The following is a 22,183-nucleotide window of genomic DNA, read 5'->3' on the forward strand; positions in this document are numbered from 1 at the left end:
TTTTGCTCCCGCTGTGAATGATTTTCGGACACAAGTTTTGACAAATTGCCTTGTAACTCGATAACTGGGGATGGCTGATCCATCGCTCATGCAGCCCACTGCTAAAAATGCTCTTACATTCAGGTTGTTAGCTGCTTGTTCTTTCATATTCAGGTTGTATGTACATACACATTCTGCAATATGCCCTAACTAAAATATCCTTTTACATGCGTAACTTAGACGCATGAAATAATGTGATAATGCTGTCTGACTGCACCCTTTAAGACACATGACAAAATGACAGAGTAACTTATTTCGCGCAACATACACACACTACGCTTAAATATTTGACTGAATATCATGAACGTACTAAGCTGCAGTAAATATATAAATTCATCGGAATAATGTGTAAATAATAGTTTTAGTGGCCAAATTGGTGCACTGGACGTGCTTGGCCCTGTCTCTCGCCCTAGCCTTTCCATTTAGGAATCTGAAAATCACGTTTTATACAAAGTGATGATCTGTCAGCTCCTTTCGTAACTGCAACAGTTGACTTGCTCCTGTTCTGTGAAAGCCTCCAGGGAAAAATGTCGGTGGGGTCCACTCACTGTAGCCTTTAAATATAAAAGTTATTTGTAATAAAATTTCTGTTGAACTGTGTTTCTACCGAAGGCAAAAAGAACTTTGTTAGAGATAGTTACCGCTGATTGCCAAGTACAATTCGGTCGAAAAGATGTCAGGATTTTAAAATATCGGCAAGTAAGCATGAATAAACTTTGGGAAGAAACGGCACGATCGTATTTAAAGCATGATTAAGTCGACCACGGCCCACTTAACAGCCGTGTGTAAAACACGTTGTACAATGACCACCAAAAAGAACTTTCTAAGACTCGGAAAATACATAAAAAAATTCACTGAAAGAAAGCGAGAAAGATTAGGAACGACATCGAGGTCATTAGAGAGAAAGCATAAGCACGTAATGTTTTAAAGATGGGGTAAGTAAATCGACCGTGCCCATTCAAAGGAACCATCTCGCCATTTGCCTGGTGCGATTTTGGGAAATCACGAAAACCTAAATCTGGATGGCAAGATGTGAATTTGAGACGTCGTCCTTCCGAATGAGTCCAGTATGGTAACTACTACACCACCTCGCTCGATGGAGAAGCTCGTTGAGTGGGAGTGTGATGAATTCAAACGCCCTAGTATTATTAATACTGTGGTAACGTAACCGTACTCAAGACCACAACCGAAAGCAGACTCGTCAGTGAAAAGAACATTTAGCATAGAAGGTACGTTCATTTCGATCACCAACGTTCAGCCAGAGCAGAATTGACATCCTTCACGGAGCGTGCAGCTATTTCTACAAAAATCGAATTTTCCAGAATTCTGGTATTTATAGAAAACTCGAAAATCCCAGAATATACAACTATTACAAACATAAGATAATTCGGTAACCTTCCAGAAATGATAAACAGTAAATAAGAAATAACTGGTTGCTGAGAGGTTTGAACTGGCGAGCTGCAGAACGTCCGACAATCCTGCTAAGCACTAGGCCACACTGCAAAAGTTCTCTGAAATGTTAACCGTTAACCATTTCACCATACAACATACGCACCAACTTCACATAGATTCTGCCTAAATATAACTCTATTACGTGGTGTCTTACTGTACGTTCGTGTCCAATACTATATCCTTTGTGTGTTTTCAAAATGAAAGTTCCCGCTACAAACAATGTAGTCTCGTCGCTTCTTATTGGTAAGTCACAACCGGCATTTCAGAGAGTTTCTTATAAGCATACTACCGAGTGTGTCAAAGACAGTCATGCTTTCAGAAATCGGTTGCTCGGTACAAAGTACATCTTGCAGAATATCTGCGATTTCAAATGCGTGAAAGAATATCTGTGCTCAAGTTTGTGATTTTGATAGACGACTTTCAAGGTGACAATACAGTGCCACACTTCTTCTAGAAAATCTACATTTTCGACATGTTACCGCAGTTGTGCAAAAAATAGAAACAGAGATTACTGCATAATAGGTGTAAAACAAATCATAGGGCTGTAGATAGAGATATGCTGAATGAAAAGAGTTTTGCTGTCAAGGGATCAACGCGTGAAGCCTTCAGAGGCTACGTAGCATAACATTGTCAAATGATCTGTCACAAAACCCAAAGCATTTCTGGTCGTATGTAAAGGCTGTTGGTGGCATCAAAGTTAGCGTCTGGTCACCCGCGAATGGGGCAGAAACTGAAGCTGAGAGTAGCAAAGCAAAAGCAGAAATGCTTAACGCTGTTTTCAAATGTTACTTTACAAAGAAAAACACTAGAATAATGCTACAACCTAATGCTCGAATAACTGCAAAGATTACAAAACAGATACTAATATCAGTGGCGTTGAGTAACAGCTCCAGAGGCTCCAGAGGCTCCAGAGGCTCCAGAGGCTCCAGAGCCTGATGGAACCCCTATACCGAATTTGCTCTAGAATTAGGTCCTCTTTTAAGAATAATATACTAAATATTCCTCGAACAAAAAACTGTGTCCAATGGTAGGAAGAAAGCACAGGTCACGGACTTTTACAACAAGGGCAGTAGAAGTGATACACGAAACTACCTCCAGTATCCTTGACATCCATTTCTTGTAGAATCTTAGAACATACCCTGAGCTCAAATGTCTTGAGGTATCTCTAAAAGAATTACATCCTCGAAGTCCTTGTCTCTTAGTCCCTCGGATTTACTTGTGAGCTTTGATGTCGTGTCACTTTTTACCCGGGTTCCTCTGGAAGAATCCTTGCAATTAATTGGTGAGAAACTGGATGAGGAAACAACCAGGCTTTGTCGCCACGTGCTGACGTCGACGTACTTTTTATTTAATGACAAATATTTTGAACAGACTGACGGAGTGGCTATGGGGAGCCCATTGTCCCCAATAGTCGCCAACCTTTTTATGGAAGATTTTGAGGACATGGCGCTGAAGACGGCGTCTTTAAAACCAACTTGTTTTTGGAGGTACGTTGACGATACGTTTATGGTGTGGCCTCATGGGAGAGAAGCTCTTGACCGCCTCCTAGATCATTTTAATTCCCTGCATCCTAGCATCAAGTTTACCATGGAGGTGGAAAGTGATGGGAAGCTTCCGTTTCTGGATGTTCTGGTGTACAGAAAGGATGATGGGACACTGGGACACAGTGTTTATCGAAAGCCCACGCACACGGACCGTTACCTGCATGCTTCTAGCTGTCATCCATCGTTCCAGCGTACGGGGGTCCTGCGGACGTTGGCGAGAAGAGCTTATGCCATTTCAGATGGAGAAAGCTTGACACAAGAATTGGACCATCTTAAGGTTGTGTTCAAGCAGAATGGCTATACAGATAAACAGATCCGTCGTGCTTTCCAGTATGGACCTTCGCCTGAACCACCAGAAGATACCTGCAAATCGGTGGCCTTTCTGCCTTTTGCTGGGAGCATTTCCTCGAAGATAGGAAGAATTCTGAAAAGATACCATGTCAAAAGTATTTTTCGTCCGCCAGCCAAGATTAGAGCGCTCCTTGGCTCTGTAAAGGATGACTTGGGTTTGAGGAAGCCCGGTGTGTACAAGATCCCTTGCCACTGTGGGATGGCTTATACTGGGCAGACAATCCGGACCATTCAGGACCGATGTGTTGAGCATCAGCGACACACACGGCTGCTTCAACCTGAGATGTCTGCAGTGGCGGAGCACTGTCTCACCGAAGGACACAGAATGCTCTATGACAAGACACAAAGGGTTGCCCCTGCATCTCGCTATTGGGACTGTGTTTTAAAAGAATCCATAGAGATTCGTTTATCTGACAATCTTCTTAATAGAGGCAAGGGCTATCTTTTAAGTAAGACTTGGGACCCGCTGTTATCTGACATCAAAAAACAACGGTCTGTGTTTCGATCGTCGGAATAAAATTTTTTTTAATTTTTGACAGCGATGTCTCGATTTCGCCTATTTCCACCGCTGGCGGCGCGGTATGTTTACTGCGCTAGAGGGCAGTCACGGCACCTTCTCGAGCACGCGTTGTGGTTCTTCTGCTGGCCTATATAGGGACCGCAGCTCGCGCTAGGAAGTCAGTTCCGGCGAGTTCGTGCACCAGCACTCTCACCTGAAGATGGCGGCCAGATGGACCGCGGAAATATTGTGTCATGAAGACGTTGTGATCCGGCTGCATACCCGAGAAGAATTTTATGCTGCCGATATGGTTGCACTATCGGTTGGAGGATGTCAATCATGTATCATACAGCCATTACGGCGCCTTCCATGACAACCAGCGGCATACATCGACCTCACCTAATGCCACCCCAAAACAGCAGGGAACCTCCACCTTGCTGCACTCGCTGGGCAGCGTGTCTAAGGCACTCAGCCTGACCAGTTAGCCTCCAAAAACGTCTCCGAAGATTGTCTGGTTGAAGGCATATGCGACACTCATCGGTGAAGAGAACGTGATGACAAACCTGAGTAGTCCATTCGGCATGTTGTTGGGCCTATCAGTACCGCGCTCATGGGGTCGTGTTTGCAAAAATGGACCTTGCCATGGACGTCGAGAGTGAAGTTGCGTATCTTGCAGCCTATTGCGCACAGTCTGAGTCGTAACACGACGTCCTGTGGCTGCACGAAAAGCATTATTCAACATGGTGGCGTTGCTGTCAGGGTTCCTCCGAGCTATAATCCGTAGGTAGCGGTCATCCCCTGCAGTAGTAGCCCTTGGGCGGCCTGAGCGAGGCATGTCATCGACAGTTCCTGTCTCTCTGTATCTCTTCCATGTCCGAACAACATCACTTGTATAAGAACGTAGGCTTCCGCGGCCGGTGTCATAATGATTAAAATTCTTCTCGGTATTATGCCGCGTCACTGGTAAAAACTAACAACACTAATAAACTAAAACCGACGTTTCGGCCGAATTGCCACGGCCTTCCTCAGGGCACGACTGGTTTTGCATGGGGATAGGTGTTTCTATTTATTACAGACTATCCATGTCTGACGTCACTGTTGTAAAACTTTTAATTGGCCCACTAATATGATTGGCTAGTCATGACGTAAGGGAAGATGGAAAGAAAGAGGCTATTCGTGGATGTCCATCTCGTCAACGATTGGTAGCTGTCCGCCAGTCAGCGTTCGGCTTCTGTTCGACAAGTTTTCCTCCTGGTGTGCGCGGAAGTGGACTGACAGTTTCTCTACAGCTGTTTGCGCAGATACGTCCGCGTCCCGTGTAGCTTCTGCACAGCGACCGCTCGCGGCCCGTTGGACTGGGATGGCCGGCAACCAGGCTGCCGAAGGTAAACTGGGACACAAAATGTACCGGAAACCAAAGCACACTAATCGGTACCTGCACGCGGAGAGCCACCACCACCCAGCTCAAAAGTACCGAATAGTGTGCGTTGGTTTCCGGTACATTTTGTGTCCCAGTTTACCTTCGGCAGCCTGGTTGCCGGCCACCCCAGTCCAACGGGCCGCGAGCGGTCGCGGGCAGAAGCTACACGGGACATGGACGTATCTGCACAAACAGCTGTAGAGAAACTGTCAGTCCACTTCCGCGCTCATCAGGAGGAAAACTTGCCGACCAGAAGCCGAACGCTGATTGGCGGACAGCTACCAATCCTTGACGACATGGACATCCACGAATAGCCTCTTTCTTTCCATCTTCCCTTACGTCATGACTAGCCAATCATATTAGAGGGCCAATTAAAAGTTTTACAACAGCGACGTCAGACATCGATAGTATGTAATAAATAAAAGCACCTATACCCATGCAAAACCAGTCGTGCCCCGAGGAAGGCCGTGGCAATTCGGCCGAAACGGCGGTTTTAGTTTATTATTGTTGCTAGTTTTTAGCAATGACGCGTCATAATATCCAGAAGAATTTTAATCACTATCAACATCACTTTGGTTCACTCCGAGGCGCGTTGCGTGATGTCCTTAGGTTAGTTAAGTTTAGGTAGTTCTAAGTTCTAGGGGACTGATGACCATAGATGTTAAGTCCCATAGTGCTCAGAGCCAACTCCGAGGCGCCTGGACACTTCCCTCGTTGAGAGCCCTTCCTGGCAGAAAGTAACAATGCGGAGGCAATCGATCCACGATACTGATCGTCTAGGCATGGTTGAACTACGGACAACACGAACCGTGTACCTCCTTCCTGGTGGAATGACGAACTGATCGGCAGTCGGACCCCGTCCGTCTAATAGGCGCTGCTCATGCATGCTTGTTTACATCAATGGGCGGGCTTAGTGACGTCTCTGAACAGTCAAAGAGACTATGTCTGTGAAACAATATCCACAGTCAACGTCTATCTTCGTGAGTTCTGGGAACCAGAGTGATGCAAAACGGTTCTTGATGTATGTAAATACCAGAGTGTAACACTTTATAGGGATATGAAATGGAATGATGAAATAGGGTGCGGCGTGGGTTAAGCAGATGGTAGACTTCGATTTCTTGGTAGAATACTGCGGGAATGCTATCAGTCTAAAATAAGATTGCATACAAATCACTCGTGCGACCCATTCCACAATATTGCTAAAGTGTGTGAGACCACTAAGAGGGGATATTCAATTAGATATTGAACGTGTGCAGAGAAGGACAGCACGAATGGTCACAGGTTTGTTTGACCCGTTGGAGAGTGTCACGGGGATCCTGAAGAAGCCGGCCGATGTGGCCGTGCGGTTCTAGGCGCTTCAGTCTGGAACCACGTGATCGCTACTGTCGCAGGTTCGAATCCTGCCTCGGGCATGGATGTGTGTGATGTTCTTAGGTTAGTTAGGTTTAAGTAGTTCTAAGTTCTAGGGGACTTATGACCACAGATGTTAAGTCCCATAGTGCTCAGAGCCATTTCAACCATTTTTTTGATCCTGAATAAACTGAACTGGCAGGTATAGATGTTAACTCTTCCGATAAAGCCTACTTGCAAAGTTTCAGGAACCGGTTTTAAATGATGACTCTAGGAATATACTGCAACCCCTAAGTATCGCTCATTTATGGATCGTGAGGATAAGATTAGAGTAATTACTGTACGGAGAGAGTCATTCAAACAATCATTCATCTCACGCACCATACGTGAATGGGACGGGAAGTAACCCTAATAACTGGTACAATGGGACGTACCCTCTGCCTTGCACTTCACGGTGGTTTGCCGAGTATGGATGCAGATGTAGAAAGCCAGATCTCGAACACGTCCGAGTGCCCGATACCTGTAACTGTTTTTTCCGCTATAAAAGAATGGACTCAAAATATTTCCTCGGGAAACGCAGAAAAATGCAAGCAGAGAAATAACGATATTTACGTCACGTTACACTGCAGACTAGAAGGAACATGTGCTATCAGCAGTTGTGGTTATCTAGCGCATAGTGCACGACACATTATGGCTTGTCTTCACCGACAGCTGTGAAAATGTTAGATTGGACTCAGGAGACCTGTACGTTGGCTGACCAGTTTACGGGATTTGACTTTCTTAGATTTATTTATTTGTGCAAGTTGAAAGATACGGGACAGCAGGAAAAATATCAGTTAGAAGTAAAAAAAAGACGTGAATAGAGGGTGAAGAGCGATAAAAACATCCAGGTCTGAAAGAAAATCCACAGACCAATTACTAGAAGAAATTAGCGACAAAAGAACATTAAAATTTTGCAGAGAAGAAAAAGTAATTAACTGACGCCTAATTACATATATCAGCTTCATATAACACACATTACAGTAAAACGTGATCAAAGCGGAACGTATTTAATTCGGTAATTTGCACAAAATTGTACAAGTTCCGTATTTCAGTCCCGACGCATTCAATACAATTTTATACGCCAAGTTTATGTATAAAGCGGAACGTGCCCAATGCATAAACGGAATGAAAATGTTATGCGTGAATCAGTAGTTCATTGTATAATGCGGAAAAGAGTTTATACAGTACTGCTTTATTACAGCATACATTAGTTACTCACGACTCTACAAGAATGTCGTGCTGTTAGCAGAAGCACTCGCGGTCGTTTGCTGCCATAGCCCATTGACGCCAAATTTCGCCGCACTGTCCTAATGGATACGTTCGTCGTACATCGCAAATTAATTTCTGCGGTTATTTCGCGCAGTGTTGCTTGTCTGTTAGCACTCACAATACTACACAAACGCCGCTGCTCTCGGTCGTTAAGTGAAGACCGTTGGCCACTGCGTTGCCGATGGTGAAACGTTATGCCTGAAATGTGGTATTCTCGGCACATTCTTGACACTGAGGATCTCGGAATACTGAATTCGCCAACGATTTCCGAAAAGGGGAGTGTGCCGTGCGTCTAGCTCCAACTATCATTCCGCGTTCAAAGTCTGTTAATTCCCGTCATGCGGTGAGAATCATTTCGGATATCATTTCACAAGAATCACCTGAGTATAAATGACAGCTACGCCAATGCATTGCCTTTTATACCTTGTGTACGCTATACTGCCGCTATGTGTATATGTGCAAATCGCTGTTCCGTGACTTTTGTCAGCTCATTGTGGAACCGACATCAATTTTTAAGCGTAGGAAATGAATTCTTGAGATTCGTGTGACTGGCAGAGCTCAGAGTGTATATAACATAAAAAGCTCTAACTTCAGGTGACACAGACTTCACACTATGATGCTGTCAACAACATGTGGTTCAAAAAATCTTGAACTGTTTCAAATGGTTCAGACGGCTCTAAGCACTATGGAACTTAACATCTGAAGTCATCAGTCCCCTAGACTTCAGAAATACTTAAGCCTAACTAACCTAAGGACATCACACACATCCATGCCCGATGCAGGGTTCGAACCTGCAACTGTAGCAGCAGCACGGTGCCGGACTGAAGCACCTAGAACCGCTCGGCCACAGCGGCCGGGTCTTGAACAGTTTCTCGAACCCTATGCTGAGTTAAGTTATTGCACATATACGCCAAGCACTGGAGATACAAGTCAGAATGTTGGTTCCATATGTATACCATATATGAGACCATAACGTTTCTAACTCACAAGTTTCATCAGTGTACAGTTAAATTATAACTTTTCTTTATTTTATAACCAATAATCCCAGATGGAGGAAAATGAAACCAGCTATCGACTCGTTCTCTTAAGCTGCGCGCAGCACTCTGAAATTTTTTCATTATTTATGAATTGCTCAATCACTTCTATTATTTCGTAAGTGCTATTAAATATTTCGTATGTAATGTGTATTGCAAGTTATGAAAGAGTATTGCTAGCAATTGCTTCTAAAACTTAAAATCTTTCATGGTGTCAGTCGACAGCTGAGCGATCCACCTTCAGTGTCAGTGTGATGTTTCAAATCTGTATTTACACCAAAGAGCAGTCATAATATCATTTTATGGAAATGAGTCCGCCTTGGTCATTGCAACGAACCTTTTCCTGTACGCAGTAGAAAGCATACATAAAATTCTTTCGACTCCCTGAGCAGAGAATGGTACAAAGTGCTGATTTAAGCCAGCAAACAAAACGCACCTTCCGAATTCCTGTAGGCTGAAAGGGTATCACAGAAACTGTGAGGCTCTTCAGATGTCCATATCCTGCTGCCATTAGTATCTCTCCACAGTGAATCGACGACTGTTAAGCTGATAACGGACTTTCACTGTTGCGGCAAAAATACAGGATCATTCTCCTGCTTCCACTACGTTGCTTCAATCACACAGCGTGCAACACACGAGAAACACAAGGCACCTGATCAGAGGAACTGTCATTCATCAACGCCATCTACCATGGCAAAAATGCTTCCCGACACGTATTCGTAGGACCTTTTTTACTCCATTTGGAGTCAGGAATCCGTCCCTGCAGTTTATCTGTTTTGTTAATGTTCACGCTGTTTTTTCTCCGCAGTGAATTACGAATTCTTTCAAAGAACAACGCGTCGCCCCCCCCCCCCCCCCCCAACCCCTGCCACTATCATCTCAAAATTCTTGACAAGATCTTAAAATTCGCTGATCCAATTCTTCAGTTCTTTAAACGGGAGTGCTGTACCCTTCACTTTTGTAGTTGATCGCAGCCAAAAGCCTGTGGTACTGTGGTCAGTTGATCTTGGAGGCCAAGGCACAGGTCCCGCTCGACCTATAAATCTTGAAGAATTTTGGTACGTTATATGTCGTCTTACATTAGCAGCAAAATACACTCCTGGAAATGGAAAAAAGAACACATTGACACCGGTGTGTCAGACCCACCATACTTGCTCCGGACACTGCGAGAGGGCTGTACAAGCAATGATCACACGCACGGCACAGCGGACACACCAGGAACCGCGGTGTTGGCCGTCGAATGGCGCTAGCTGCGCAGCATTTGTGCACCGCCGCCGTCAGTGTCAGCCAGTTTGCCGTGGCATACGGAGCTCCATCGCAGTCTTTAACACTGGTAGCATGCCGCGACAGCGTGGACGTGAACCGTATGTGCAGTTGACGGACTTTGAGCGAGGGCGTATAGTGGGCATGTGGTAGGCCGGGTGGACGTACCGCCGAATTGCTCAACACGTGGGGCGTGAGGTCTCCACAGTACATCGATGTTGTCGCCAGTGGTCGGCGGAAGATGCACGTGCCCGTCGACCTGGGACCGGACCACAGCGACGCACGGATGCACGCCAAGACCGTAGGATCCTACGCAGTGCCGTAGGGGACCGCACCACCACTTCCCAGCAAATTAGGGACACTGTTGCTCCTGGGGTATCGGCGAGGACCATTCGCAACCGTCTCCATGAAGCTGGGCTACGGTCCCGCACACCGTTAGGCCGTCTTCCGCTCACGCCCCAACATCGTGCAGCCCGCCTCCAGTGGTGTCGCGACAGGTGTGAATGGAGGGACGAATGGAGACGTGTCGTCTTCAGCGATGAGAGTCGCTTCTGCCTTGGTGCCAATGATGGTCGTATGCGTGTTTGGCGCCGTGCAGGTGAGCGCCACAATCAGGACTGCATACGACCGAGGCACACAGGGCCAACACCCGGCATCATGGTGTGGGGAGCGATCTCCTACACTGGCCGTACACCACTGGTGATCGTCGAGGGGACACTGAATAGTGCACGGTACATACAAACCGTCATCGAACCCATCGTTCTACCATTCCTAGACCGGCAAGGGAACTTGCTGTTCCAACAGGACAATGCACGTCCGCATGTATCCCGTGCCACCCAACGTGCTCTAGAAGGTGTAAGTCAACTACCCTGGCCAGCAAGATCTCCGGATCTGTCCCCCATTGAGCATGTTTGGGACTGGATGAAGCGTCGTCTCACGCGGTCTGCACGTCCAGCACGAACGCTGGTCCAACTGAGGCGCCAGGTGGAAATGGCATGGCAAGCCGTTCCACAGGACTACATCCAGCATCTCTACGATCGTCTCCATGGGAGAATAGCAGCCTGCATTGCTGCGAAAGGTGGATATACACTGTACTAGTGCCGACATTGTGCATGCTCTGTTGCCTGTGTCTATGTGCCTGTGGTTCTGTCAGTGTGATCATGTGATGTATCTGACCCCAGGAATGTGTCAATAAAGTTTCCCCTTCCTGGGACAATGAATTCACGGTGTTCTTATTTCAATTTCCAGGAGTGTATGTCAGTGCTCCATTGCACATGTATCACATTCCCCAGCCATGGGACATGACTCACATTTGAGTTCATTTAGATGCGGTTCACCGAAAAGTGTACATTTCAAATACATGTGTACTAACTACGACAGTATTTCATAGTAAAGTCGGTGGACGCTCGTAACTACACATACGCATACGGCTCGTTAGCGACCCATGTTCACTGGAACGATTTTGCTTCTATCATTGCATACTTTCACCCCTGTCAGTGATCACCCTAAATACGAGGGCTATCCACAAAGTACATTACGTTTTGGAATTAAAAATAAATAAAGTATTGGAAATTTATTTTATTATACACAGATGAAAGCCACACTTAAATACTACTTTTCTACATAGTTGCCATTTAAATTAAGGCGCTTATCGTAGCGATGGACGAGCTTGGAAATTCCTTCGTCGTAAAATTCGTCCGCCTGCGCCTTCAACCACGTGGCGCCTGTTTTTTGGGGCAGAGAAAGTGTGATTTTTGTGGATTTCCTGGAAAGAGGCACTACAATAAACTCTCAAAGATATTGCCATACTCTGCACAACCTCAGAAGAGCAATACAAAACAAGCGCAGGGGAATGTTTGGCTCAAAGATCTTGCTGATTCACGACAACGCCCGGGCCCACACGGCAAATGCCACTTGTGAAGTTCTCGAATCTTTTCAAGTGGGAGTTGTTTCCTCATCCGCCGTACAGCTCCAACCTGGCACCGAGCGACTTCCACTTATTCCCAGCAATGAAGAAGTGGTTGGCTATGCAGCGTTTTGATGACGACGCACAGCTTCAAGAGGTAACCACGTGGTGGAAGGCGCAGGCGGCCGAATTTTACGACGAAGGAATTTCCAAGCTAGTCCATCGCTACGATAAATGCCTTAATTTAAATGGCAACTATGTAGAAAAGTTGTATTTAAGTGTGGCTTTCATCTGGATATAATAAAAAAAATTCCAATGCTTTATTTATTTTTAATTCCAAAACGTAATGTACTTAGTGGATAGCCCTCGTAGCGCAATATGGTTAGTGTTCTGTTGGTTTCATATTCAGCTACCGATTGTTAAATCGCACATAGCTGGGAACTCACACTAAAAACGTTTCATCTCAATGTGGTAAATGAGGCATAAACTCGCCTTCGTAACTGAGATTGCTAACACTCTCTAGAATGATGATGCTCAGCTGCTTAGAATCCTCTTGGCGCATGAAATTGTCTGCATTAGAGTTTGACTCGAATCAGGTAGGAGCATTTCTGGTCAGCAGGTTGTATGCAGATATCCAGAGCTAGATGATAAATTCATCTGCTGTAGCTCATGGAATTGTGATGGCGGGTCATCCATTGGTTAAAAATTTTGTATTCGTAGCCAATGTCGTTCTATCAGAGAAGCAGAGGGTTTCATCCTATCTCTTCTCTCCTTTGTAGGGTCCTGGGAAGCGTCGACCTTTACAGTGAGTGATAGATCAGTCATTCTTCCTATTTGTCAGGATGGCGTTCGGTTCTCCCACATGGGCATTGTGGTTTCGGCGGGTTGCGAGAGCAACAGGAATCTTTTGGAGGTGAAGGTGGCTGCAGTAAGACAGACGGCGTTTATTGTTCCAGCGAGCTATGCCTGATACACGTGCGAGCCCTTGTCCAGTGGCGCAACATGCCTTTGGCCCACGTGTCTACGTATCAGCGTAGCAGATGCCCCTGAAGGTACACGTGACGCTGGGAGTCAGCACGCTGGCTAGATCCTGAGTAGCACCAGAGGCCAGCTGAGACTAGAGCGGCCTAGCTGAGGGCCATAGCGACTATGCTTGGAACAGTCGTCTGTGTTCAAGCAAAGATTGCGGCATGGAGGGAGGCTGACACATCGACTCGAACTCAAGACCTGGGCTGCGTGCCTTTAGGGCAGCAATTGGAACACAACGTCCAGAATGTCCTTACTTCGTCTGTACCGCAACACCCTCATAGTCATTAGCTGACGTACTTAAGACCTTCGCAGAATGATGATGATGATGATGATGACGATGATGATGTCCTCCTCGCTGTGTCCGGCGACAGCGACTCCGTCAGTCGTTTAATCTGTATTGTGGCGGGCTCGGATGTGGCTTGCAAAGCCGAGCTTTGCTTTGAAGATCCGGTCGCACGAAGAGCATTACAGTTGCCCGGTAGAGTTATACATATAGATGTAATTAGGCTTAGGTTTGCGGAGCTTTCGTTTATAGTCCAGGTTCTTTATGCGGATATGCTCGAATTGTTCCTCACTCTTGTGTACAGTTGAGCGCCACTCTGATCGGTGAAATGCAAGCTCCTCCCAGTGTTTGCTCGGAATGCCACAGGCTGTGACGTGGCGTTTGATGGTGTCTTTATATCGCAGGTGTTGGCCACCTTGCCGCCGCTTTCCACACGAGAGCTCCGAGTAGAACATCGCTTTGGGAAGTCTGCTGTCATCCATTCGTATGATACGGCCACTCCATCTCAGTTGGTGTTTCATTAAGAGAGCTTCAATGCCAGGCAGTTTCATGCGACACAAAATCACCGTGTTTGGAACACGGTCTTCCCATTTCATGCGGAGAATTGACCTCGGACAGCGAAGATGAAAGGTGTCTAGCTTCCTAATGTCAGCTTTATAACAGCACCAGGTTTCCGAGGCGTAGAGTAAAGTTGGTAATATTATTGCTTTGTAGACCGCAATTTTAGTTTGTAGTCAGATCATGTGGTTTCCATACTCGGTGATTCACTTTGCCGAAAACTGAGGCTGCATTGGCTATACGAGCTGCAATTTCTGTTGTCAGGCTGTTGTCGCTTCTAATTTGGCTACCTAGATATTTAAAGTGTGACAAATGTGATATTCGCAGAATACTCAAGTCATAAAGCTGATCCTTCAGAGAGAGCCTCAGAAATTTAGGTATGATTTACTTCCTGGTGCAAGTTTTTCAACTGGACCCCGTTTTGGTTACTTGCATGTTCCGATTTTAGATGTATTACTTGTCAGTAATTGTGATAAATGCATTTTATAACATTTTGAATTATTGAGGGACACGAAACAACAGAGGTCCTAGCACCCTGTTTCCCACATTAAAACTGAGTTTATTGTGCGGCATGCGTGATCTTGTTTTTAATCTACAGCAAACGCGGGCGGGTTGGAATGCCGTCTTCTACCTGTCAGCTGCGGTGTCCACCGTATCGTACTTAATCTACGCTGTGTTTAGCACCGACGAAGAGCAGCCGTGGAATGAACCACCACCCGGTAAGTAATGAAACAGGAAGATCAGTGTCTTTAATTTAAAGTAACTTAATTTATTTAACCTGTGGGATTATGGTCTTCCATTCCACTCTTACACTGAGCCAGAACTTTACACATACCATAATTTTTACGTGAAAGTTGTTTTCAGATCACATATTAGCATATTTGATATACGATTTCAATTTATTAATCCCATTTGTAATAATAGGATTGTCTGAGAAATAGATAACAATAATATTAATGATGACAATAGTTACAGTAGAAGACGCAAAACGCATTTACTGGTATACAAAAGAGTTTTTTGACAGTGAGGTCTGAAAGAGAGGAAATCAGATAGGCTGCACCAGAATGAAGGTCTGGAGAGAAAGAACGGTAATGGGATAAAAGTTGTGTACAGAAGAACGGCTGTCATTATTGTTGTTTTACTGTATATGAAATTAGATATGCGGCTGCTAGTGGTACAGGTACAGATGTTTTGATCATTGGTACCTTCATATGCATCCACTTGCAAGTCAGTTGTTTTTTTCTCCGTGTGTAAGAGTCTTTCCGCAACACATCACGTAGCTTAGTACCTGATTTTTACGTACGCTCGTAACTCGGTCGCCAAGTGTTGAGTGCATGTCAGTATAGTATAGACACTTCAACAGGTGGCCTGCTGCGCAGGGGAAAATAAACATTAAAATCTTTCTTATACCTCGTGTACTTGGAGATACTAACCAACCTAAAAAAACACTCCTCGTAATAGCCATAATTTTTAGTTGTTCAAAAATGTGTGTGAACTCTAATGGGACGTAAGTCCCTAAGCTTACACACTACTTAACCTAAATTATCCGAAGCACAAACACACACACAGACCCATGGCCGAGGGCGGACTCGAACCTCCGCCGAGACCAGCCGCACAGTCCATGACTGCAGAGCCCGAGACCGCTCGGCTAATCCCGCGCGGCAATTTTTAGTCTGCAAATGAAGTAAATACAGGATGTCCAGAAATTAAAGACCTTTTTTGTAGAAATAGTGATGCTACTTGCAGTGTTTGCTGTTGTATCGGTTTATGAGTGATTACTTTCAACATGTTCACCATCAATATCACGACACACTTCCCATTTTTCAGCAGTGGCGCAATACAAATTCTGAAGCATTACTTGTGTTATGGCAGCAGTTCCTGAGCTCCTGAGCTCCTGGTAATGCGTCGGGCCAACACACGTTCTTTGATAAATCCCCACACAGAAAACTCCATCCGCCTGACGTCAGGGGAACATGCTGCCCACGGCAAGGGGCCTGCGCGTCCAACCTATCTCCCGGGGCACTGTGAATTCAGGAACGTGCGAACATCTAAGGCACAATGACATGGAGTACCACCTTGCTGAAACTAAACAGTATCCCGACGCCCATCTTGGATAAGCGGTTGCAACAGAAAATTTGTGTGCTTCTCTAGATACAGTGCTCCACTTATACGTTTTTCAGCAAAGAAAAACAACCCGTAAACCTTGTCGCCCGTGATGCCCATCCAAACATTAACCTTAGGAGAGTCTCCAATGACTTCAACATGTTCCACCGGTGATACGTTAGCCCAGATAACGTAGTTATGCCTGTTAACCTTTCCACAGATGAGGAAGGTCGCTTCATCGATGAATAAGATATGATTCAGGAGGTTGCGCTCTTCAAGTGCAACGAGCAAGTCCATGCACATGGCTAAATGCTCTGCAAAATCTTCTTCATGTAGATGATGGAGAACCTGCAGGTGGTACGGCTTCTTCTTTAGGGTAAACCGGAATGTTCAATTCCACTGACAGGCATCGCAAAGATTTTGAACTCCTTTCGTGGGACGTCGTGATGGCTTCAATCCTTTCGCTGGAGATTGACGCACGTCCTTGTCTAGGCTCTTTTGTCAGCGATCCAGTGCGTCTAAACTTGTTTACCAATGTGCGGATTATTTTATCAGTGGGACCATCGTGATGGAATTTCCGGTGAAACCTCGTCCGAATGTCGTCGTATGACGACCTCCGTAGCCTCCAAAGCACAATAACCACCGCCGGCCGGGGTGGCCGAGCGGTTCTAGGCGCTACAGTCTGGAACGCGCGACGGCTACGGTCGCAGATTCGAATCCTGCCTCGGGCATGGATGTGTGCGATGTCCTGAAGTTGGTTAGGTTTAAGTGGTTCTAAGTTCTAGGGGACTGATGACCTCAGAAGTTAAGTCCCATAGTGCTCAGAGCCATTTCAACCACAATAGCCACCTTCTCTTCTACAATAAACATGATTCATATTCACCCTGTAAACAACGAAACACTGTTAGCATGAGATTAATGCATGGCATTAGGCAACGAAGTACATAAAATATGTTAAATGTACCAGCAATGATCTACCACATACACACATAAAGTATGTATATGTTCGAAATAGAAGCGACTCAACTTGAAGATGGCTGTAAAATGTTCGGAGAAAAGTGAACACTCAGATTTGCAGACACCGCAGATTTGTGGACACAGCCTCCCCTCCTATGCCCTGCCATGCACTGAATGGGTACTTTGTCCCGTCCCCAGGCCCTGGTTCGCTGCACTTTGCTCCTCCTTCGGCTGTAAACGAGCGGATTTTCTCAACGGAATAAGGAAATTTCCGTCGGATTCTGGGACTCTCGTAGGTCCCACGTTTTCATTAATGGAGACACGATCTTCAGGCCGTCAGTTGCAGTTCTCACGACCAGCGATCCCAAATCGGGTGGTGTCCGCAAATGACCGGCAAACTCGGCTGTCCGCGTATCTCCCTATCCGCATGACGAAAGAAGAAATAATTATGTCCCGAATGCATGCCCGAAAGAGATGGAATGTTCCGAATGTTGGTTCCTGTTACTGAAAACTACATACAAAGGCTGGCTGAGTGACTGAGGGCGACAGATAGCATTATACTCTCATGAGGACGCGTTTTTCTGCTGTGTAGTTCTGGCAAGAGACTTAGGGTCGAGGAATTATGTAATATCTTTTTTTCTTTATACCATATCTGCATGGGGCCGGCATGTTCATAATCGGAATTTGCAGTGTTGATGATAGAGGGTAGTCTGATGCCCTTCCTGTCGCCACCCCTTTACCCCCAGGGACGGAATTTGTGTATCACAACTGTTCGCATCTAGTGTTATCCACATGAAAGTGTGCGAACATTTTCTAAATGTTTGCGAATCGTGTAACTTAGGTGAGGCGTGAGTACTAGCACGGTATTCACCTAGATGGATGTGGAAAACCGTCTAGAAACTACATCCATATTGGCCAGCACAAGGGTCCTTGTCGTTAATCCGCCAGGCGGATTCAATTCCGAGCCACACCAATTCTTGTTTCCCAGACGTGGCGTGCTAACACGCAAGGCTATCCAGGTGGGTCATATGACTATAACTTACATATTTATAATACAGTAAAGAAGTCGATGTGGGAATCTTTGATGATGACAAAGTACAAATGAACAAATGCTCAACCGGCGACTTTTTTCGTTTTCACGCCGATAGAGATGGACTCATACCTCGACTTTTTAAGCGTTTACCAAATATTGCAAATGTAGGACTGTGGTTAGATGATCACAATTAATAAAATAGGTCCTCATAGTTAACACGTTCGGGTCTTTCTTAACATGACTACTCGTTTATTTGAATGAGACTATCTTTTGGTCTGACAAACCGTTTATGTCATTCTTCCACCAAACCCGTTCTCCCAATGAACGGCAGAAACGCTTCAGGCATCCTGCGTCGTCGTTGTTCTGTTACTATACTAAAATGAAGAATATACATAAGTGATTTTATTTCCCACTCGACACATTCTTGTGCTACTCACAAGTAAAATAAACTTTGTTCAAAACTGAAAAATTCGGATAAATGTAAATGTCGTGTGACTAGGGCCTCTAATTTTTGCTATCATAACACTACAAATGTCGAACGTCAAATGAAAAACATAAATACACATATCCTAGAAATGTTTTGATGGTAAGAAGCAAATATAATGAGCAGTTTGTAGACGCTGGAGTTTCTACTAGGTTCACCAAACATGTACACCAAAAGCGTACTTCATTAACTAATTCCCCTTTCGTCTCTTTCGGTATGGTACCTAATATTATCGTTGATTTTCATCTCAGCCAAAGTTGATAATGCATCAGAACTACGAGGGCGTGAACAAAAGTAATAACTCCGAATTTTTTACACGAAACCTCTTAAAGCTTCTTAAATAAAACAAACATTATTAACATTCTACATCTTTATTCTTCATGCCTTCATATTTATTTCTAAATATAATCACCATGGTACTAGCACATTTCTCCCGAGAAGAGACGAGTTTGTTGATACCGGCACTGTTGAATGTTGGACTTTATTCACAGAGCCACAACGTCACGTCTGCTTCAAACGCTTTATCACTCTCAAAATGAAGCTTTCCAAGGTTTTCTTTAAGTTTTATAAACAGACGAAAATTAGATGGAGCCAACTCGGAATCGTCTGAGGGATGATCGGTAACAGTGAACCCAGTGTGTCAGATTGTTGCAGTGAGTGATCTGGCATTGCCGTCCTGAAGGAGAGGCTGCTCCACATGTGGACGAAGTCTTCGAATTCCTATTTTCAGTTTCTCACATAACGATATAGATACGTTAAACACCGTCATGTTATTAGCTACAAGAAGAGGGTTGCAACTTTCATTAGGGAGGTGAGAATAGTTGACCGAGTAATACACATGACATGTAATACACTACTGGCCATTAGAATTGCTACACCAAGAAGAAATGCAGATGATAAACGGGTATTCATTTGACAAAAATATTTTACTGGAACTGACATGTGATTACATTTTCACGCAATTGGGGTGCATAGATCCTGAGATATCAGTACCCAGATCAACCACCTCTGGCCGTAATAACGACCTTGATACGCCTGGGCATTGAGTCAAACAGAGCCTGGATGGCGTGTACAGGTATCAGCTGCCCATGCAGCTTCAAGACGATCAAGAGTAGTGACTGGCGTAAAGTGACGAGCCAGTTGGTCGGCCACCATTGTCAGACGTTTTCAATTGGTGAGAGATCTGGAGAATTTGCTGGCAGGGCAGCAGTCGAACATTTTCTGTATCCAGATAGACCCGTACAGGACCTGCAACATGCGGTCGTGCATTACCCTGCTGAAATGTAGGGTTTCGCAGGGATCGAATGAAGGGTAGTGGCACGGGTCGTAACACATCTGAAACGTAACGTCCACTGTTCAAAGTGCCGTCAATGCGAACAAGAGGTGGCCGAGACGTGTAACCAATGGCAACCCATTACACCGGGTGATACGCCAGTACAGCGATGACGAATACACGCTTCCAACGTGCGTTCACCGCGATGTCGCCAAACACTGATGTGACCATCATGATGCTGAAAACAGAACCTGGATTCTTCCGAAAAAATGACGTTTTGCCATTCGTGGACCCAGGTTCGTCATTGAGTACACCATCGCAGGCACTCCTGTCTTTGATGCAGCGTCAAGTGTAACCGCGGCCATGGTCTCCGAGCTAATAGTCCATGCTGCTACAAATGTCGTCGAACTGTTCGTGCTGATGGATGTTGTCTTGCAAACGTCCCCATCTCTTGACTCAGGGATCGAGACGTGGCTGCACGATCCGTTATAGCCATGCGGATAAGATGCCTGTAATCTCGACTGCTAGTGATACGAGGCCGTTGGGATCCAGCACGGCGTTCCGTATTACCCACCTGAACCCACCGATTCCGTATTCTGCTAACAGTCATCGGATCTCGACCAACGCGAGTAGAAATGTCGCGATACGATAAACCGCAATTGCGATATGCTACAAGCGGAAACGTGATGGTACGCATTTCTCCTCCTTACACGAGGCATCACAACAACGTTTCACCAGGCAACGGCGGTCTACTGCTGTTTGTGTATGAAAAATTGGTTGGAAACTTTCCTCATGTCAGCGCGTTGTAGGTGTCGCCACCGGGCCAACCTCTTGTGAATGCTCTGACAAGCTAATCATTTGCATATCACAGCATCTTCTTCCTGTCGGTTAAATTTCGCGTCTGTAACACGTCATTTTCGTGGTGTAGCAATTTTAATGGCCAGTAGTGTACCTTTATCGATGTTGATAATACAGGTGAAAATTCGGAGGCATTATTTTGCAGCTGGCCCTCTTATATTATCCGCCACACGACTAAATTATACGTCATTATTAAAAAAACTGAAGCGATTAACAATAAATGTGTTATGTTACTTTTGTCATTTCTTTGTTTCAGAAATAGCACGCAGAGCGAACACCACTGAAGGAATCGAGAACGCAGCATTCGATGAAGGCGCAACGCAAGTGGTTACCGAAGAAATAACGCAGAGAGGTCATCGGAGAAACGTAATACCTTAGGGGCCATTCACTGGACAATGAATCTCCAAAAAAAGGCTGATGAACAAATATGAGTTGTTTATTACACAAATCGTCATCATCAACAACTACTTGACATCCACTGTATAGGCTTCCTTCATTTACTTCCGTGTTCTGTATCAACATCTATACTTCGCAAACTACATTGTACTTGTGTACCACTACCATTTCTCCTCTCTCCTGTTCCATTTGTGAATGGTGACCGGGAAGTGTGGCTATAGAGAAGCCACCGATGAGCTGGAATCTTTTCTCATCATGGTCATTTCCTGGGATGTATGTGAAAGATGTTGCCTGACACATGTTGAAATTTTAGCAGTAAACCTCTCCATAGTGCACAATGCCTATCTTGTAGTGTCAGCGACCGGAGCCTGATGAACACTTTGTTGCTCTCTTGGTCTAGGTAAACGAGTCCGCGACGAAACACAGTTCTTATCGTCTTTGAATCTTCTCCGTCTCCTTTATTAAGAGTCTCAGACTGTCGATTGTTCTATGAGCTAACTGCTTCTTGAGAAAATTACATTCCGTAAGGATTCTTCCAATAAACTGGACTTGCATATGCTTTCCCTACAATCGCTGCCGCCAGCTACTCCCTGATATTTTATGGTTCTTAGTTTTTACAGTGCTTTATCCCTAATAAAGTAATCGTACAACAGAACAGGTCATAGAAAAAATATTTTTGATTTATTTCGTTAGAAGACAGCTCGACGTTACAGTTTTTTGGGCATTGAAGGCGTTTCTGAATTCGTTTTTTTCTATAATGTATAGTCTTGCGTCGCACTGTGAGTCTGTTATATATTGATAAACAAGCAAAACAATTTGAATGAAAAATAATTGTAATTTTTCAGTGTGAACAAAAGTTTCTTACTGAAGCATAAACATTAAAACGCTTCTTCAACAACTAGGAACCAAGTGTCCATTGGCTTATATTTCATTTCTCTCTTCTCATATAATACCGTTTTTGCTCACATTAATTGCCTGTCCCATGTGTTGGTGAAGTGACTAACAACGGTCTCCAGTCGTATTGCTATTTCAGCCGTCCT

At 45.0% G+C, this 22,183-nt stretch overlaps 1 protein-coding gene across 1 annotated transcript in view; it reads left to right on the forward strand.

Moving 5' to 3' along the window:
- The window catches only part of LOC126475528 (sialin-like), a 125,108-nt gene extending 103,241 nt beyond the window's left edge, over positions 1-21,867 (forward strand). Inside the window, exons 9-10 of the mRNA XM_050103463.1 lie at positions 14,638-14,758; positions 21,004-21,867. Of these exons, the coding sequence (XP_049959420.1) occupies positions 14,638-14,758; positions 21,004-21,125 (243 nt within the window). The 3' untranslated portion in view covers positions 21,126-21,867. The remainder of the gene's footprint in view (positions 1-14,637; positions 14,759-21,003) is intronic.
- The last annotated feature ends 316 nt before the right edge of the window (positions 21,868-22,183 follow it).

Source organism: Schistocerca serialis, chromosome 4 (assembly GCF_023864345.2).
Source record: "Schistocerca serialis cubense isolate TAMUIC-IGC-003099 chromosome 4, iqSchSeri2.2, whole genome shotgun sequence".
NCBI classification, from domain to species: Eukaryota; Metazoa; Arthropoda; class Insecta; order Orthoptera; family Acrididae; genus Schistocerca; species Schistocerca serialis.